Raw genomic sequence first — 20,740 nt, 5'->3', positions numbered from 1 at the left:
GTTTAAGTGATGTTGGTTGAGGAATAAATTTTGAACAGAACACTGGGCGAACTTTGTGTTCTTCGAAAGAGTGCCATGGGATTTCTAACATCCACATCAGAGGACAGACATGGCCTTGGTTTAAATCTCATCCACAAGACTCCATCTCCAACAATGCAGCATTTGTCAAGTATTACATTGAAGTGTCAACCTAGATTTTGTGCTCAGATCTTTGGTGTGAACCCATATCCTTCAGACGCAAGAGCATAACCAACTGAACCATGATTGATGCATATCAACAGAAAGATAGAAATAATTTTAAACTAAATTTGAATGGTTCTTTGGTCATCTTCATTTACAATGTTAACAAAGGTTCATAAGCCCATTGAGACAGGAGGCTGATTTTCATCAGACTGTTGTTCACACTAAAAAACAGGTTGCCTAGCAGATGAGATTGGGGGGAAAAAACCTTGTGCCCACCGTTTCTCAAGGCCTAGTCAACTCAGTTCTTAGGCAGGATTTGAAATGGGTGGGGCTAGCACTTTGACTCAAATTAGAACCTCAGTTCAGTACTTAAATTATGAGATCTGTACAGGACTTTGATGATATTTCTGAGTACTGATGAGAAGGGTATGTACTCTTCATGCTCTTCCCAGTGATGCTAAATTGTTGAATCAGCAGTCCTTGGAGGAACTGCTAGCTAAATACACCTCCTCAAACAAATAAGTCCATGTCATTTTTGAGATTGATGTGGCCAGGAGGAGCCTTGATATATGTTATCTAGACTCTCCCAGAGCTGGTGATCACTAAAATCAGCGAGAAGTGCAACTTTTCTGCTCCCTTGTTGCTGTTGGAAATCATTTATGAAGTGCCATCATGTGCAAACTGTGGTGGCTCAAGACTGGGAGGCTTCCAGTAGTAACAAAAGGCAAAGGCTGGTATATATACAGGCGCAGAACACGAAACAGGCGGACAACAGCCTGGACAGGCGCCGGAATGTGGCGACTAGGGGCTTTTCACAGTAACTTCATTGAAGCCTACTCGTGACAATAAGTGATTTTCATTTCATTCGAAAGGATGGGTCTTAGGTCTCTTGCTCCAAGGCCACAATGCCTGGATTCCTGCTCCCAAAAGACATTCGGGAAGAGAGAGTTCATCAAAGAGTCAGTCAGTTCGGGGACCTACGAGTCCTCCCAGACATCCGTAGTCCTCCCACAAGCTCAATAGCCTTCAAGGTAGTTGTTTTGTCGGCAGCTGGAGGTCTTGTCTTCTGAATAGGGGAACTGGCTTTTTGACAGTCCAGCTATTTGCTTCACCACGTATAACACAGGCTCCGACTGGGACACAATTTGCTGGCTAATCCATAGTGAGCCTGAGGCAAAGTTTCGAACTAAGACCGGGTCCCCACCAGGAATAATCTGTCATCCCTTTGTGTAGCCCGTTGACTTCTCTGGCGGGCTGACCTGCCTCCACCCTCCCCGCCAAGTTAGGAAATACCAAATCCAAAGGAGTTTTGAGGCACACCCCATCAGCAACTCGGCAGATGTGACGCCCATGATGGTGTGGAGGGACCATGTTGTTTGAAAATAGAAAATTAGGAAGCCAATGGTGCAGTGGCCTGTCACATTGTTTCCATGGAATTTTTAAAAGTCCGTACGGCCCGCAGGGCCAACCCGTTAGTCGCAGGATGGTACGCGGCTGTCCTGCTGTGGCGAATGCCATTCGCTAGAACAAAATTTTGGATGTCGTCCCCTGTAAAAGAGGTGCCAGATACAATGGATTCAAATAGTACATGTATAGTGAATACTCGATGCAAGGCGTTCATCGTAGGTGCCAAGGTCATGGTCCCAGTATTCTGTATAGACAGCGACTTGGAGTGGGCATCCACCAAAACTAAGAACATTTTTAAAAATTCATTCATGGAATGTGGGCATTGCTGGCTGGGCCTGAATTTATTGCCCATCTCTGAGGTATTTAAGAGTCAACTGCATTGCTGTCGATCTGGAGTCACATGTGGGCCAGACCAGGTAAGGGTGACAGATTTCCTTCCCTAAAGGACATTAATGAACCAGATGGGTTTTTACGACAGTCAACAATGGCTTCATGGTTATCTTTAGACTTTTAATTCCAGATTTATTTTATTGAATTCTGGGGCGGGATTCTTCGGAAACTGGTGGGGCGGCTAACTACTGCGCGAAGGAGTGGCGTGAACCACTCTGGCGTCGGGCTGCCCCGAAGGTGCGGAATCCACTGCACCTTCAGGGGCCAGGCCGGCGCTGGCGTGGTTTACGCCATGCCGGCCAGCACGGAAGGGGTTTGGCGCCCGCCAACTGGCGCCGAAGGGCCTCCGCTGGTCGGCACGAGTTGACGCATGTGCGGGAGCGCGTGTGCTGGCGTCATCCCAGCGCATTCGCAGGAGGGTTCATCTCCGCGCCGGCCATCGTGGACCGTTACACTGGCCGGCGCGGCGGAATAGAGTGCCCCCACGGCACAGGCCCGCCCATGGATTGGTGGGCTCCGATCGCGGACCAGGCCAACATGGGGGCATCCCCTGCGGCCAGATCCCCGTGCGCCCCCCTGAAGACCCCGGAGGCCACCTGTGGAGCCAGGTCCTGCCAGTAAGTACCTGTCGTAACATACGCCGGCAGGACTGGTTGAAAACAGGCGGCCACTCGGCCCATCATGGGCCAGAGAATCACCGGGGGGACCGCTGCCAACGGCCTCCGACCGACGGAGCGTGATTCCCGCCCCCACAAAATCCCCTGCAGCGGAGAATGTGGGGGTGGGATTGATGCCGCCCCCTGGCAATTCTCCGACCCGGCGGGGGACCTACGTACCCATAGAAAGCATCCTATCGGGCTGCATCACAGCCTGGTATGGCAACTGCTCAGCCCAGGACCGCAAGGAACTTCAGAGAGTCGTGAATACCACCCAGTCCATCACACAAACCTACCTCCCATCCATGGACTCCATCTACACCTCCCGCTGCATGGGGAAAGCAGGCAGCATAATCAAGGATCCCTCCCACCCGGCTTACTCACTTTTCCAACTTCTTCCATCGGGCAGGAGATACAGAAGTCTGAGAACACGCACGAACAGACTCAAAAACAGCTTGTTCCCCACTGTCACCAGACTCCTAAATGACCCTCTATTGACTGACCTCATTAACACTACACCCTGTATGCTTCATCCGATGCCAATGCTTATGTAGTTACATTGTATATCTTGTGTTGCCCTATTATGTATTTTCTTGAATTTTGTTTAATTCCCTTTTCTTCCCATGTACTGAATGATCTGTTGAGCTGCTTGCAGAAAAATACTTTTCACTGTACCTCGGTACACGTGACAATAAACAAATCCAATCCAATCCAAATACCCAGAAAATGACTCTGGGTCTCTAGATTACTAGTCCAGCGACAATATCACTACACCACTGCCTCTCCATTCTGCCCAAGAAAAGGCACGTGCAGTCAACATGGACCCTAGTCCATGGGCAGCCCAGCCACTTCCTGGAGTGAAGACTGGCTGATGGAAATAGTGATTGTTGAGTCTGACGGAAGTCATTGCTCTACCATTTCTTCGATGGCTTTATCAATTCCTGGCCACCATATATAGCTGCAAGCCAGCATCATAATCTTTGTTTGCCCTGATGGGCACTATGTAACGCATGTAAGGGAGGTCCTCTGGCTGGTGATAGGATGAAAACTCATGAGCCCCACAGGATTACACCATCCTCACAGATCAGTTCATCTCCACAAGTTAAATACGGCCTCAACTGCTCAGACCTCTCATAGTAACACCCAGTCTGTATCATCCATTTTACTCTCAACAGTATCGGATCCAATGGGGTCCAGTTTCTAATATGGCCAGCCAACGCTGGCAAGGTGTCCCATTATGATCTGGGGTACTGGCAAAGGTGGCACACTTTTCGGTCAGGGGAGTCAACTCCATGCATCTGTATTGGCAATCTGCATGCTTGGTCTGTGTTGGAGCGCATATTTGAAGGCCACAAGCAGCAATGCTCAACGTTACACCCTTGCAGAGGCTATTGTTGGTATTGGTTTATCCTCCCTCTTGAGTGGCACAATAGTGGCTTACGGTTGGTGATTATAACAAATCGCTGGCAGACAAAAATTATTGTGTAATTTCTTCACATCATGTTTGACTGCTAATCCCTCTTTCTCGATTTGAGCACAATTTTACTCTGTTCATGAAAGGGCCCTCGAGGCAAAGGTGACGGGCTGCTCAGATCTATCCTCCATCTTGTGGGATAGTGCTGCCCCGACCCCAGAAGGAGATCTGTCCCTCCATTGCCACCATTGATGTTTCTTTAGTAGCCAGAGTAATGATGCTAATGTTGTGGCTAAGTTTGGAATGAACCTGCCTTAATAATTTACCATGCCGTGGAAGGATTTATGTTCAGTTACATTCTTGGTTACTGGGATCTCATTCATTGTGTTGACCTTCTCCATGAGGGAATGTAGACCTGTTGCATCCACACACAATCCAAAATATGCGGAACCTTTAGAACACCATGTCCAGGCCAGACATGTAGGGCGGGATTCTCTTAGCCTGGGCCGGCCAGAGAATCCCCGCGACCGGTGCGAATTGCGCCACGCCGCCCCGACGCCGGCTCGCGATTCTCCGTAGCACCATTGGCGCCAGGGTGGTTGGTGCGCGCCGGTCGCGGGCCGCTCTACGCGGCTGGCCCACCGATTCTTGGGCTGGGATGGGCCGAATGGCTGTCGTGAAAAACACCGAATCCCGCCGGCGCCGTTCTAACCTGCTCTCAGCCGGCAGGAACTCAGCGTTGAAGGCTTGGGTGGAAAGGAGGTGGGTTCAACCCCAGGGGGGGCCTCCGATATGGCCTGGCCCACGATTGGGACACACCGATTGGCAGGACGGCCTCTCTGTATCCTGGCCTCCTTTCTTCCGCACCGGCGCCTGTACTGCTGCTCCATGTTGGGTTGGGGCCGGCGCGGACAAGGGAGACACCGCACATGCATGGAAATCGTGCCACTGGGACTGCGCATGCGCGGGTTCTTGCCGGACCCACTGCACATGCGCGCATCCCCCAGCACCCATTCCACGGCTGTATCAGCAGCTGGGGCAGCATGAACCACCGTCGTGAAACGTGACGGTGCTTCCGACGGCGTCTTAGCCTCAGGATCAGAGAATCCCGCCCGTAGTCTTCAGGAGAAGTACAGGTGAGTAAAATATCGTCAGTCGACCATCGCTTTAGGGATCTCTTGGAGGAGATTTTCCATTCTATACTGGAAAATAGAGCAGGCAGACGCTATGCCAAATGGCAGCCTCGTGTACTGAAATATGCTCTGATGTGCACTTATCGTGGTGAACGTCTGGGACTCCGTTCAATTCCAATTATATATATGCATAGCTGAGATCTAATTTTGAGTAGGTAAAGTCTCCCACCAGCTTGGCGTAGAGGTCTTCAATCAGGTACCTGGGCAGCCTGATTAATGATTAATTTGTAGTCCCCACAGATTTTTTTGGATCGATCTGGCTTGAGGACGGGGTCTATGGGAGTTGCCCATTCAGAAAACTAAACTGGTTTAATTCTGCCCAGTTCTTGTAACTTCTTAAGCTTAGTCCCGACCTTTTGATGATGCACATAATAAGAAACTGATCTGGTCTGATTTTACGGAAATTGTGGCTTTCACCCCTTTGATCCTCGAATCTTCGAAGGGCATCTTGAAGGACGCCGTTGGAACTTCTTTTAAATTTCTAGCCAATTAAGTTTGATTTGGTCTAACCTATCCCTTCCCATTAGGCTGGGTATGTGCCCCTCTACTACAACCAGGGGGAGATGGGCCTCTTGCTCTTTATAAGCCACAGGTGTGTTGGTAGTCGGAAAGATTTTCAAGGTTTCTCCTGTGTAAGTTAGAACTTGGCCATGGTGCTGCTCAAACTTAAAGATCGAGCTCCATCACGAATATACTTGAAGATCTGCTCCCCCACAAATGTTACTGAGGCCCTGGTGTCAGCTTTTATTTTCAAGGGTTTACCATTCACACTTTGGATGATTTCAACAGGGGCTGTCTTGTTTACCTAGACTATGTTCAGGTGGTACATGGTGTGCTCCTCCTCAGAGTTGTTCTCCACTTGGTTCAGTGGCATTGTGGTCTGCTGCACCTGTTCTTTTTGTTGCATTGATGGACTCTGCCTTGCACAGCAACATGCTTGAATATGGCATCTACAATTACAACAGAAACGGCAAAGGTAAGTTTCTTGGAAGTGGTTCTTTTCACCTCAATAGCAGTCCACCTCTGTCTTAGGGTGATGACCTGTTCTTTTCCCAGTCTTTTGACTCTGGACCAGTCCCAAGGACCATATCCGGTTCTCTGCTTTGTCTGTTGATTCTGCCGCGCACCACATGGCCACACCACCACACTTGATTGGGTTCCCCTGCAGCCACACTTCGGAGATTTTTGACACCTCTTTCAACGCACTCCATCGCCTGAGCTATCTTGATCGCTTTGTATTACACTAACTAAAGAAAAAGAGAGAGACAGCTAACATCAGAACCGCAGCAAGTTGCAGGTATTGGGCTGAGTTCTCCATTTAATAATAATAATCTTTATTATTGTCCCAGGTAGGCTTACATTAGCACTGCAATGAAGTTACTATGAAAAGGCCCGAGTCGCCACACTCTGGCGCCTGTTCGAGTGCACCGAGGGAGAATTCAGAATGTCCAATTCCCGTAACTGCACGTCTTTCGACACTTGTGGGAGGAAACCGGAGAGCCCGGAGGAAACCCAAGCAGACACAGGGAGAACGTGCAGACTCCGCACACTGACCCAAGCCTGAATAGAACCTGCGACCCTGGAGCTGTGAAACAACAATGCTAACCACTGTGCTACCGTGCCGCCCACACATTTGGGAAATCCTGGGCGGTATTCTCGGTTGGTCGATGCTGTAAATGCGACTGGACGCAGAATCGGGTCTGACTCCAAAATCGAGGCGGGTGCTGATTTGACACCAAATCGCAATTCTCCGTCACCTTGACAGCGGTGTCAGTGCAAACCGGAACGCACATGCAATAAACACCTTTTGCATATCATTAGCGGACTGGCCCAGTATTCTCCAGGACCTCCACCATTCTCCGCCTCAGATGGAACTGGGATGAGTTCCCGGTGGCACGGTTCACTTGTCTTTTAAAAATCTTAAAATCGGCGTCCTGACTAATGAGGGAGAGATAGAGGAGATAGGTCACAGAGAAGTGCGACCGTGGGCTGCCAGCCTGGACACGGGCTGGGTTGGGGGAGCCCTGCCAGGGCTGGGGGAGGAGCTGGTGATGGGGTGAACAGGCCGAGTGGCCGGAGTAACCCCCATGGAATTAGGGCAATGCCCAGGTATGGACCGCCATTACCGTGGCCATCTTGTTGTGCACCCCACTGACATTGGCCCCAGGTTCTGCAGAGTGACACCGGCCTCTGGGCGCCCCTACCTCTCCCCCCACCCGCACACTCCATTCCCTGCCACACACACCGCCCCATGTACCCACCACCCCCTGACAGACCATCCAGGGCAACACCGATATCAGCCCCTACGGGCGCTGCAGTGCATGCCCTTGGTGAGGGCAGTGCCAGCCGATGGTACCCCTTGCATCAGGAAAGGGCGCTAGTGCCAGAGACACCCAAGGTTCCGGCCACCGACAGGACCAGGGGTGTGAGGATGGGGGGGAACACGGGGGGGCAGAGCGTATGGTGCCAACCGGGACCTGGTGTATCTGGCTTGGCACTGGGGTTTGCATCATGCTAAATGTCAACCTTTCACCTCTGCAGACAATGGATATTGGAATTCAACCAGCAATGGTAGTCGTTGCAGCCCTGGGGGATGCATTGCAGCCGCAGCAGCGGAGTGTGCCGCAGAGGAACAGGAGGCAGCCCCCGTGAATGGAGGGCCAGACGCCCAACTGGCCAAGGAGGAGGAGGTGCCAAGGAGACACTGCATGAGGCCTCGTGTGTACCGGCACCGTCTGTCATCCGATGACCTGGCGGACCGGGCATGTCGCGGCCACGGAACACAGGGAGTGGATCATATCTGTCTGGGAATGCGCCAAATAATGCTGCGACTGTGCCACCATTTTCTGGGTTTGTGTCACATCAGCCAGTGACTGCGCCATCTCCCTCTAGCACTGGGCCACCTCCCTCTGTGTCTGCACCAGATTGGCCAGCGCCTGAGCAACGCCGCCGACACTCCCATCCATGACCTGCTGTGACTGGGCCATTGTCAGGAGCGCGGCTGCGATATCCAGGTAACAAGGTGTCCTGTGAGACGTCAACCCTGCCCTCGGCCTCAGCCTGCGCCTGCACAGAATGCTCCAAGCCTTGGACTTGCTGATCCATAGCCGAAACCTCCACTGCGGTGCCATCAGTGCAGTGTTGGGCTGGGTGGCATGCATGGTCGGCACTACTTCCTGCTCCTGCCGCGTTTGGACTTCTCCAACTCCACCTGCAGGTGCTGGATGCTCGCCGACAGCAGGTAGTCCCTGGCTCTGCAACTGCATCTTCAAGATTGATGGGACTGTCCGTTCCAGAAGCCCGAAACCCATCTGCTAGCTAGTTCCTGGGGTCGGCATGAGCTCTGACCATCCGCCCCCTCGACTGTTCCTACTCCCTCCTGCTGTAACGGAACAGCTGTGTGGTGGGCACGAGATCGTGTCCCAGGAGCCGCTTCAGTTACATGCCCAATCGAGGTGAGTGTCTCTGGGATGGCAGAGGCTCAGAGGGTGTTGGAGACAGCTATGACGGAAAGTGCCATCCTCCGACTCGAGCACCGGAGTCTCCGCTTGTAAATATTTCCACTAATTTGTGCCTGCGTAAGCTCCATCTGAGAGCGGTGGAGCATCATGGAGGGGTAGAGTATGAAGTGTGCAACCCTCTAATGGTATTTGAATCCATGTAAATGGTGCTTTTTCATCGACCGCCTGCACAAACTTTGCTCATGCCACAAGTTGGGGGCTGGAGCATGGCGTAGGAATTGGTGCCGGGCACGAATCTTGATTTTTCACTTGCGTGCTATTCTTCACCCGATTGCAATTCTCACTGCCATTGGTGGAAACAGATAATTCAGTTCATAGTCTCCCTGCTAAACCTGAAGACTATTTCCCAGACATGACCACCTTAACCTGCTTGTGGTAATTATTTGCTGGATTTAGCTCATAAGCTTACTTAAAATTGGATGTTTTTTTGGGAAAGGGGGTGTCTCAGAGTTCAGTTAAACATAGCTTGGGGACCAAGGGATAGTTTCCTGTAAAATTCTGTCTGTATAGTCATCAGTATCTTTGTGTGTCATAGCTTATTGTAGCCCTTCTTGTCATGTGTGTTTTGGTCTTTCTTTTAAGTTAATTATTCCTTACTGTTTACACTAATTTCCCACTGGAATTAATTAATTCCTAATTAATTGTTCTCAAAACGACTGCACTGTTCCTCACTGGGTTGAACGCCATTCCTCACATTGTGTCAGAAATAACATACACCACTCTGAACCAGTGTTCCAAGTTACCCTTCTGGGTTTTAGGATACCCTCGCATTTAACATCAGCATGGTCCGTAACAAGAAAGTGTTCTGTTATCACATCCTTTATAATACTCCTAGCATTTTTCCTACGACCTATCTTAAATATATTCCAATACATAGAGGAACTGCATTAAGGAACTGTATAAATGTTATTTTAAACATTCAAAATCAGTGTGCAGATTTTACCATTTGTTTCAGCGTGTCGGGCTCTGAATGAAACCAACATGTAACTCCCCAGTTTCAGGCACCCTGAGTATAAATAATGAATGGAAGGGTTTACACATCAGTCTGGTGGGGCGGGGCCTGATAGAGCTGGCAGGGTCGCACCACAGAGATAGGAACGCCATCTTTAAAGGATTCCCTGATCACAATGTAAACAGCCCCCAGCACCACTCCCCGCAGACATGGTGGACCCCACTCAAAAGCATTTGGGCAGTCCCTGCCCCCTCCCTCCATAACACCAACATAGGGGCACCCCCCCCCCCCCCTCTCTCCGTCCGCCAGCACCGCAGTCTTGGGGACCATCTTCCCCTCCAAGACGCCAGCACTGTTGTAGTATTGGGGGCACTCTTTCACCCTCCTCTCCAATCTCTTCGCTGTCCCCCAGCAATCTCCCCCCCTCACAGGCATCAGCCCTCCCCGCAACACAAAGGGACTTCCTATATTGGCGCTGCCCAGAGGGCCCACCCCTGGAACTGCCCATGGCACAACCTGGCACTTCCAACTAGTGCCAACCTGGCAGTGCCAACCTGTGCCAGGGCACTGCCCAGGCATGTTCATTCCTTTGCGCCCCCGGGGGAATCCCCTTGACCGATTCACACCTTTGAATAGCTGTTGTATACCTCGCCGACATGACATATGAATATTCAGGCGGCTGGGGGTGGGGATTTTGTTGGGGGGGATCATCTCGCTAATTTTGTGTAGATCTGTGGGCAGGAACCTCATCGGCCTGGGGCGTGGAAAATCGGTAATTGCAATCTCGCCACCTACTCGCGATATTTTGCACCCACGTCGCCATTCTTGATGATGGCTAACGTGGGTGCAAAATAGGAGTGAACAAGAAGTGGTTTGATCCATTAAATTTCTGAGCTTGGATTAAGTGTTGTAGCCCATGGTGTTTCTGTTTGTATATTAATCCAAATGTGAAGGTTAACCAGGTGATGATGCAAGGATTTGATCATTTTGTTCTCTGTTTATCTAAGCCAGATATTGGAAACTGTTCAGGGCCAGTAATCGTTTTTGTGATCAGTTCACTTTAAAGGTCAGAATTGAGCAGTATGTGAACCATTATTGTAAATGTGTTGTTTTGCTGGGAAATTCAATTTATGAATGAAAGATGTGAATTTTAAAATTGCTCCTTGCACATGACAGAAATGTTATTCTTATACTACTTTCCCGTACTATGGAATGCCATGTGCCAGCAGGTCAGCTGTCATCATTTTCCAGTAAATGGAAATAATTTCTATTCTCGGTTACTTCCACAGTGTGCACATGAAGAGAAAATTGCACTTTCTGGGAATTCAACACTTATGATCTACTTTTGAATCTTGTCCACAGACAGTCTTTTGATTGACTATCAGTTTACGTTCAGCCTTACCCAGGATGATGACCGCCATTATACAGCTATAAACTTCATGGCTACTCCAGAACAGGTTGGTCTGCTGTATACTGATAGTGTTCTCTTCCTTTCATTTAAACCTTTTGATTTTTCTGTCCTTCCATTTCACGTTCTTCACTTGTGTTGCTTGGTACTGAGTACTGATAAATAAATATATTACTGTCCTAAGAATTGTAACGCACCTCTGCTCCAGATCTTTTTCACTCCTGTGTATTAAAAATTGACTGGTTAGCTGGTCCAATGTTGTATATACATTGTTTTTTGTTGTTGTTTGCATTGTGATGCTGGCAGCATGTATTTTGTAAGATGACATTTTGAACTTTACAGTGAGCATGTTAGTCCTGATTCTCACTGGTCTCGGGCTCTGAAACTAATTTATGGAAATGTATGCATAGCAAACTTTACCAGACACCATCAATGTAGATTTAAAGTTAATTATCTTGCAAGTACAAGAGACAGACGAGTCTATGAAAATTTGATTAAAATACTCACTTGCTTTTTAGTTGATTTATGGAAAATTAAGCCATGACCTCAATAGAAATTCTGTGGATAATGGAATTACAGATATTTGACACTTCAAAATATTTAACTACTTCCAATGTTGTTGCTTTCCAGTACAGTGGAATGGTTTTTCACCTTTATTATTTGAGTTTATAATCCGAGCTCTTTTCAACATGTGGTGCAACACCAGTCGAGCAGCGCAGCATTAAAAATAAGTTGCTAATATTTTCATTTTCATAATTTTACACTTTAACATTGCTGAAAAGAGTGATATGTTGCCAAAACATTTTGCAACATGTTCCTCTTTTCAATAATATTTTATACTTGCATGAATGTCATTATCAGCTCCTTTTCAACATTTCACAAGTCACAAACTTGGAATGGATGGAATAAATGGGTAATTATTTTAACTTTAATTTTGTTTAAAAGTTGATCACTTAAGGGTACTTTAACAGACAGGTATGTTTGTAATAATGTCCATGAGGGGGCGGGGTCTTCTATTTCTACCTCAATTAAAGCACATTTTTACAGGCAGGGGGAGACGGGTTTAGGCCGTGCAGGAAGTTCAACCTGTTCAATGTGACGTTGGGTCTCACTCAAACACATTTAAAAGCAGACGGGGAATCCTCATGCAGCTGCTGGATTAGGCACTTAAATATTCAAATAGTCATTAAGTTCTGTTTTAACCAAGGGTCACTGAGATGAGGCCACAGCAGGATGTTCTTCTTCACTGAAACCGAGCAGCCTTTGATCAGTCAGAGCTGCAGTCAGGGACAGGTGAGAGGCTGCTTATAGTAAGAAGAGTGTTGAGGAGTGTATCTCAGGCAAATAATCAGATGCTACATTGAATCTGCTGTGCCTTTTTGCATTATTTGAGAAGATTGAAACAAAGCCTTCTTTTTGCCTTTGGTAATGTTTTGTACTTTTAAGAAATCACTGCAGTCGGACTGATGAAGGAGCTGCTCTCCGAAAGCTAGCGATTCGAAAAAAACCTGTTGGACTTTAACCTGGTCTTGTAAGACTTCTTACTGTATTAATGTAGATTGCAGTGCTTGATTGATGTTCTGGAATTTTGACAGGAATATTCTGACGTCAAGTAAATCTTTGAAAATTTTACTCTTTTTAAATGATTGAAGAAAGTTTAGAAGAGTCCATGATCGGCTCATTGTATTGACTGGTCAGTACTGTTGAATTGAATATGGTTTATTTTGGGAGGGGAAGGGCAGCACAAATAGATGAAAGGAATTGAAGTGAGAATAGAGGACAGTGATATAAACATTAAAATTAGAAATATTCAAAGTTGCAGGATTGGATTGAGGGAAAATAGCAGTGGTAATGATGGCGTTATTGAACTGAATATATATGAGTGTTCGTAATGTGACCACTAAGATTGGGGAGCTGACTGCTACATGGGATTATGATGTGGTTGTAATAGATACACAGTTCAAAGAAGAAAGAAAGACTTCCATTTATCTGGTTCCTTTTGTGAGCACTGGACATCTCAAAGCCCTTCACAGCCAATGAAGTAATTTTGAAGTGTAGCCCTTTATAATGTATTCAATGCAGCAGCATGGGGCGGCACGATGGCACAGTGATTAGCACTGTTGCCTCACGGCGCCGAGGATCTGGGTTCGAACCTGGCCCTGGCTCACTGTCCGTGTGGAGTTTGCAGATTCTCCCCGTGACTGCATGGGTTTCAGTCCAAAATGTTTAAGAGGATGGATAGGTTGTGAAATAGGTGGATTCCTTTGCTTTGGGTGGTGTTGAGCTTCTTGATTGTTGTTGAAGCTGCTCTGATCCAGGCAAGTAAAGGACCATCCTGACAATGCTTTCATTGTTTGAGCTAACTCCTCACCCATTTCTTCTGGAAAATTGTTTTGTGAAGCTTTTATAATTACCATGGTGAACGAGACAGTGAGACCATATGATTTTCCTGCTTTCTGAATTTCCGCTGTACATAATATAAACTTCAAACTCCTTCATGCCAAATGATTTTGCTGCTTTAAATGAAGAAGTGTCTGTACCTTGGCTAATGCAAGAGGACAGTGATTCAAATTTTTGGTGTCTAAGCCACTTCTGTATTTAACATAGAGTCCTGACGGAAAGGAACAGAATCACAATGCGTTTCTTGACCTAGTTCATGGAATTGATGTGGTTCAAAAATGCAAATGAAGGCATATATAATATTTTCCTTGTGGGCCAATTGTAATTACTTCTGGTTGAAAGTGTGTCAAGAGGTCCATTACGATATTGGCTCTGAAAAGTTAATCTATTCATTTTATTGTTAACTCTTTCTACATTTTTCTTAGCTCCCCATGCTTTATGAGTACCCTCCGACTCGGAGCTTGAGTCGGAGGATGACAGTGATTTTAGAATCGTAGAATTTTCCGTCACAGCTGTCTCCAACATCCTCCACCATTCCAGAGACACTCACCTCGGTTGGGCATGTTAATGAGGAGGCTTCTGGGACACTATCTAGTGCTCTCCACACAGCTGACCCGGTACAGCAGGTCGAAGTAGGAACTCCTGAGGGGGCGGATGGTCAGAGGTCCGGCCGATCCCAGGGACTAGCTGCCGTCCAGACGGTTCCGGGCTTCTCAAACAGACAATCCTATCCATTGTGGAGATGCATTCGCAGAACCAGGGACTACATTAGGGGTTGTTGACGAGCGTCTGGCACCTGCAGATGCAGTTGGAGGAGTCTAACCGCATACAGGAACAAGAGGCGGTGCCGACTATGCGTGCCACCTAGGCCAACACCTCATGTGTGGTATCCATGGTGGAGGCCTTGGGCCGCAACGGTTTTGGCGATGGATCAGTATGTCCAAGCCTGGGGCATTCTGTACAGGCGCTGGTCGTGGCCCAGGGCAGGGTTGCCACCTCACAGGCAACCATATGCTAGAGACACCTGGACATCACTGCGGCTGAGCATGGCCCAGTCACAGCAGGCTGAGGCTGGGAATGTCGGCGGCATTGCCCAGGCGCTGGCTGACATAGCGCAGACACAGAGGGAGATGGAAAAGTCACTGGCTGATGTGACACAAACCCAGAAGGTGGCGGCACAGGTGGTGGTGCAGTCCCAGTCGGAGATGGTCCACTCCCTGTGCTCCAGGGCCGCAAGCGTGTGGCCCCTATTCGAGACTTCAGCGGGCCTCCGAGACCCGCAGCACTAGCTGGCGTCCGAGACCCGCAGCACTAGCTGGCCTCCGAGACCCGCAGGACTAGCTGGCGTCCGAGACCCGCAGCACTAGCTGGCGTCCGAGACCCGCAGCACTAGCTGGCGTCCGAGACCCGCAGCACTAGCTGGTGTCCGAGACCCGCAGCACTAGCTGGCGGAGTACCCTTGGTATAGCTCCGCTCATACCCGCCATCGGGCACCACGAGGGAGGAGGAAGTGCTGGGGCCCATGCCAGTGACTCCATAGGGGAAGTGCCAGAACATCGCAGCCACCTCGGACTCCCCCCGCCCCCCCTCCTGTCCCTGGTGCATCTGGTGGGCAGCAGGCAGCACAGGGCGGCACCACGCCACCTGCAATACCTGAGAAGCAGCCGGGCCCATCCAGGCCCGGTTGCCCCAGAAGACGCCCGCCAAAGAGGACCCAGGTCACAGTGCAAGAATGATAGCAGGCCGTTTTCACTTCTACTGTACTGTCTGGGAAACCACCTAGGCATAGCATTAGGAGCTTTAAGGCCAGAAGGTTAGACACCAGTTAGGTTGGCAATGGTGGAGGGCATAGTTTAGACATAGGGCTAGGACACAATCTGTAAATATTTGTTCACATTTCTACCATTTGTTACCACTGTTACAACCTGTCTCGGTGCACTGTCGGATGGGTGTGAGGGGTGGGCTGATCTGGGCTGGCCATGGAGGGATGGGAAGCGTAAGTCGTTGTGGGTGGCCCGTGCTCCACCCCTGACCATCACCACCACCGTCACCTGAAGGATTCGATGGGACTGTGTGATGGAATGGCCAGCTCGCATGCAGGGATCACCCAGGTGGACGGTGGAAAGTGCTACCATAGGTAGGAGTCAAACATTGTCAGATGATGTGGAGCACCAGAACTCATTGAGCAGGTTGTCATCATCCTCAATCACATGGACCAGACCCGGTGTTACTGCCAACCCAGGACCCCCAACCCGCAGAGCGGCAGGTATGTATCACGGAGAGAGATGCAGGCAGGGGTCCCGGGGAGGGCACATGTCGTGCGGCCTCCCTTGCCTGCCAGCACCCATGTTCTGCCCACTCTCCCCAACCACACAGCCTGCTCGTCGGGCGAGGCCTGGTGTTCATCCTCCTCCTCCAGCACGTCGCCCCTCTGCTGTGCGATGTTGTGGAGGATGCAGCAAGCCACCACGATATGGGTGACCCTCTCACAGCACACTGGAGGACCCTTCCAGAGCGGTCCAGGCACCTGAACCATATCGTCTGGTCGCCGAAACACTGCTCAAGCACACTCCTGGTTGCTGTATGGGTGTCGTTGTAGCGGGTCTCCGCGTCGTTCTGTGGCCTCCGGATAGGTGCATCAACGTCTGTCGCCCAGGAGCCAAACCCCCAGTTGGGTAGGGGCATCTTGAACATGTCAGGAATCGTCGAGTGTGCCACGATGCACACTTCCGGGGTATCAGGCGCAGAGGTGAATGATGCATGGTTGATGGTTACATATCAGCTGCACGTCCATCGAGTGGTCCCCCTTTCGGTTTGTGTAGAGCGTCGTGTCATCGACAGTTGCTGATAGAGGAACATGCGTCCTGTCAATCCTGGACACGGAGCATCTCGGCTTTGGGGGCCCGGTGGGCTTGGTCCACATTGAAAATGGATGTATTGTGCGGCTTTGGTATACAGGGCTACCGCGGTGGCGCAGATGCACCTGTGCACCGAGGTCTGTAAGATCCCGGATAGGTCCCCACTCGACACTTGGAAGGACTCTGTGGCGTAAAGGAGTGACCATCACCCTGTCGGCTACCGGGAGCAGGTATCCTCCCATATACCCCCGCGATGCCAGGGGTGCCAGCATCTGGCAGATATATTGCACTGTCTCCCTGCTCAGCTGGTGTCTTCGACAGCGTGCCCGGTCCGACAGGCCCTCGAATGACAGATGGTGCCGATACACACGAGGCCTCATGCCTCGCCTCCTTGGCACCTCACCCAGCCCGGCCAGTGTGCAGCCGGCAGTCGCTCCTCTCTGTGTCCTACCTCCTCTCCTTCATCAGCCATGACTCCGGTTTCCCGATATTTAAAAGCACAAGTGAAACTCGCCGTCGGGAACTCGGCCCTTCGGAGGCGGAGAATTGCAGAGGCCCCAGGGAATACCGGGTTGGGCTCGCTAATGATATGCAAACGGTGTCTACAGTATGTGTGTTCCGGTACGCAATTTTGCGTCAGAACCTATTCTCCGCCCAATCGAGTTTCCTGATTCCGGTGTCGGCGAACGGAGAATTCTGCCCCATGTGTGTTATATGCAGCTAAGTACTGGCAAATGAAAATTGCAAACCCTCAAAACTTCAAAGGCTTTTGAAGACTAAGGGCGCGATTCTCCGCCCCCCACGTGGGTGGGAGAATAACGGGAGGGCCTCCTGACATTTTTCACGCCCTCCCGCTATCCTCCCCCCCCCCACGCCCGACCCACGCCACAAATCGCCGCTCGCCGTTTTTTACGGCGAGCGGTGATTCTCCGAGGCCGATGGGCCGAGCAGCCGGGCCTTCACGCCCGTTTCAACACGGCAGCAAACACACCTGCTCGCTGCCATCGTGAAACGGGCGGCAGATGCCCGTTTAGGGCATAATTGGTGGGCACCGATCGCGGGCCGTGCGTCCGTAACGGACGCACTCTTTTCCCTCCGCCGCCCCGCAAGATCAAGCCGCCACGTCTTGCGGGGCGGCTGAGGGAAAAGACGCCAAATGCGCATGCGCGGGTTGGCGTTGTCCAACCTGCGCATGCGCAGGCGACGTCATCGACCGCGTCAACCGGCGTGACGCTTGACGTGCAGCCTTGACGACCGTCGTCAAGGCTGCGCCGCCGTGACGCACGGGGTCGCGCTCCTAGCCCCGCCCGGGGGGGAGTATCGGCCCCGGAAGTGGGCGTGAAGTCTGCTGTGGGTCACGGCCTGTCCCACGGCAGCCTTTACGATTCTCCGTATTTGCGGAGAATCTCGCCCTAAGTATAGACAAATCCCTTGAATTTTTTCAAAGGATGCAGCGAGAACTTAAATCATCAGCTGAAGTCCTTAGCAGAAATGTCATATTGAATGACAAAGCAAGTGAGATCACGGGGACCAAGCAGGCTTACCTGGCGCATTAAAGGTAAGTGAAAATCGTGGGACGTGAAGGCTGGCTGGCGTGAGTCCCGAAGGTCGGCTAACGTGCACCTGAAGGTCGGCTGTTTGGTAAAAGTGGGCCCTGGCAAAAAAAGTTTGAAAACACTAAGTTAAAGTGTATAAATTGTCTTGGAATAAGGAACATTTATCAAAGGTGTGGCTGCATGCGTGAGTGCGTACCATATCCTCTGAGGATAGAAGTGTTAATGCAAAGTCATGCGAAAGTATAAATTGTTGGTAAAATGTAGGTGTCCCTGGAAGAGTACAAGAGTCTAATTGTTATCAGAGCTTCAGGTCATTAAGTTTAATTACGGCTTTGCTAGAGGACTTTACAAACTGGAATGTGCTTTTCAAGTTTTGCCTTCGGAAATTGCCGTGCATTTTATCAAATTAAGATGTTTATAAGTCTGATGTTTAGAGTAAAGGTATTTTGTGTTTATTTTTTATGATCATAGATGCAATGTAGTAAGTCCACGGAGGCAGGAGTCCCTTCACCAGAATGCCTTTTATTTTCAAAGCCAACAGCAGAACAACCAGGTGCATTCAGCTCGCTGTCTACACTGGGAGTGCATTCAGCTTGTTGTCTACACTGGGAGTACATTCAGCTTGTTGTCTACACTGGGAGTGCATTCAGCTTGCTGTCTACACTGGGAGTGCATTCAGCTTGTTGTCTACACTGGGAGTGCATTCAGCTCGCTGTCTACACTGGGAGTGCATTCAGCTCGCTGTCTACACTGGGAGTGCATTCAGCTCGCTGTCTACACTGGGAGTGCATTCAGCTTGTTGTCTACACTGGGAGTGCATTCAGCTTGTTGTCTACACTGGGAGTGCATTCAGCTCGCTGTCTACGCTGGGAGTGCATTCAGCTTGCTGTCTACACTGGGAGTGCATTCAGCTTGCTGTCTACACTGGGAGTGCATTCAGCTTGTTGTCTACACTGGGAGTCCATTCAGCTCGCTGTCTACACGGGGAGTACATTCAGCTTGTTGTCTACACTAGGAGTGCATTCAGCTCGCTGTCTACACGGGGAGTACATTCAGCTTGTTGTCTACACTAGGAGTGCATTCAGCTCGCTGTCTACACTAGGAGTGCATTCAGCTCGCTGTCTACACTGGGAGTGCATTCAGCTTGCTGTCTACACTGGGAGTGCATTCAGCTTGTTGTCTACACTGGGAGTGCATTCAGCTTGCTGTCTACACTGGGGGTGCATTCAGCTTGCTGTCTGCACTGGGAATGCATTCAGCTTGCTGTCTACACTGGGAGTACAGAGGATCCGACACTCCCTGTTATATGCCGAGAAAGGGGTTCCCTGATTGAGCCACTAATCAGGGAACTCGTATTCTAATTGGTCAATCTCAAAGGCCTGGGGAGGGATTCTCCGAACCCCCGCCGGTGCCGGAGAATCGCCGGAGGCTGGCGTCAATCCCGCCCCCGCCGTGTCCCGAATTCTCCGGCACCAGAGATTCGACGGGGGCGGGAATCGCTCCGCACCGGTCGCCCCCCCCCCCCCCTCCCCTCCCGGCGATTCTCCGGCCCGCGATGGGCCGAAGTCCTGACGCTGTCAAGCCTCTCCCGCTGGCGTGGATCAAACCACCTACCCTACCAGCGGGAGCAGGCTGCGCGGGCGGGTTCCGGGGTCCTGAGGGGGGCGCGGGGCGATCTGGCCCCGGGGGGTGCCCCCACAGTGGCCTGGCCCCGATCGGTGCCCACCGATCGGCAGGCGGTCCTGTGCCATGGGGGCACTCTTTTTCTTCTGCCTTTGCCATAGTCTTCACCATGGCGGAGGCAGAAGTGACCCCCTCCCCTGCGCATGCGCAGGGATGACGTCAGCAGCCGCTGACGCTTCGGCGCATGTGCGGATTTCTGCCGGCCGGCGAAGTCCCTTCGGCCCCGGCTGATGTGGCGCCAAAGGCCTTTCCCGCCTAGCCCCTCAATGTTAGGGCTTGGTGCCGAAAGGTACGGAGACTTCCGCACCTTTGGAGCGGCCCGTCGCCGGAGTGGTTCACGCCACTCCATCACGCCGGGACCCCCTGCCCCGCCGGGTGGGGGAGAATCCCAGCCCTGGTCTAAGTCATCACATATAGTTCTAAACTTTTCATTAATTTCCCTCTTCAGTAATTGTGCTCATTCCATTTTCAACTCCAAAAGTATGGTATTGAACTGATCTCAGTTTTCCTATCATTGATGCCCCTTTGCATTAAGTTGAAGAGTATGGGAAAATTACCTCAGTTGACTATCATTCGAATCTCTCTCTCATCATCACCACTTCCCCCAAATGACTGCTCTGCTTCAGAGCCTCTCACATTCAAGATATGATAAATGTTATGGTGTCTTTGTGCTCAAGGTAAACACCACAGCTCTAGTGTAAATTAAATCCATTATGTGAGCAGCTAATAGTTTTGTGGGGATGGTGCATACCTCATGCACCAAGGGCAATGTGTCCAAGTTTGCAGATGACACTAAGATGAGTGGTAAAGCGAAAAGTGCAGAGGATACTGGAAGTCTGCAGAGGGATTTGGATAGGTTAAGTGAATGGGCTAGGGTCTGGCAGATGGAATACAATGTTGACAAATGTGAGGTTATCCATTTTGGTAGGAATACCAGCAAAAGGGATTATTATTTAAACGATAAAATATTAAAGCATGCCGCTGTGCAGAGAGACCTGGGTGTGCTAGTGCATGAGTCACAGAAAGTTGGTTTACAGGTGCAACAGGTGATTAAGAAGGCAAATGGAATTTTGTCCTTCATTGCTAGAGGGATGGAGTTTAAGACTAGGGAGGTTATGT

At 50.3% G+C, this 20,740-nt stretch overlaps 1 protein-coding gene across 1 annotated transcript in view; it reads left to right on the top strand.

The window, feature by feature from the left end:
• atrnl1b (attractin-like 1b) overlaps window positions 1–20,740 on the top strand; it is a 1,095,064-nt gene that overhangs the window by 471,345 nt on the left and 602,979 nt on the right. The window contains exon 22 of the mRNA XM_038774130.1: window positions 11,079–11,173. Coding sequence (XP_038630058.1) covers window positions 11,079–11,173 — 95 coding nt within the window. The remainder of the gene's footprint in view (window positions 1–11,078; window positions 11,174–20,740) is intronic.

The sequence above is a fragment of the Scyliorhinus canicula genome, chromosome 16 (genome assembly GCF_902713615.1).
Source record: "Scyliorhinus canicula chromosome 16, sScyCan1.1, whole genome shotgun sequence".
Lineage (NCBI taxonomy): Eukaryota > Metazoa > Chordata > Chondrichthyes > Carcharhiniformes > Scyliorhinidae > Scyliorhinus > Scyliorhinus canicula.
The sequence above is the reverse complement of the archived record's forward strand: the minus strand, read 5'-3'. Positions and strand labels throughout refer to the sequence as shown.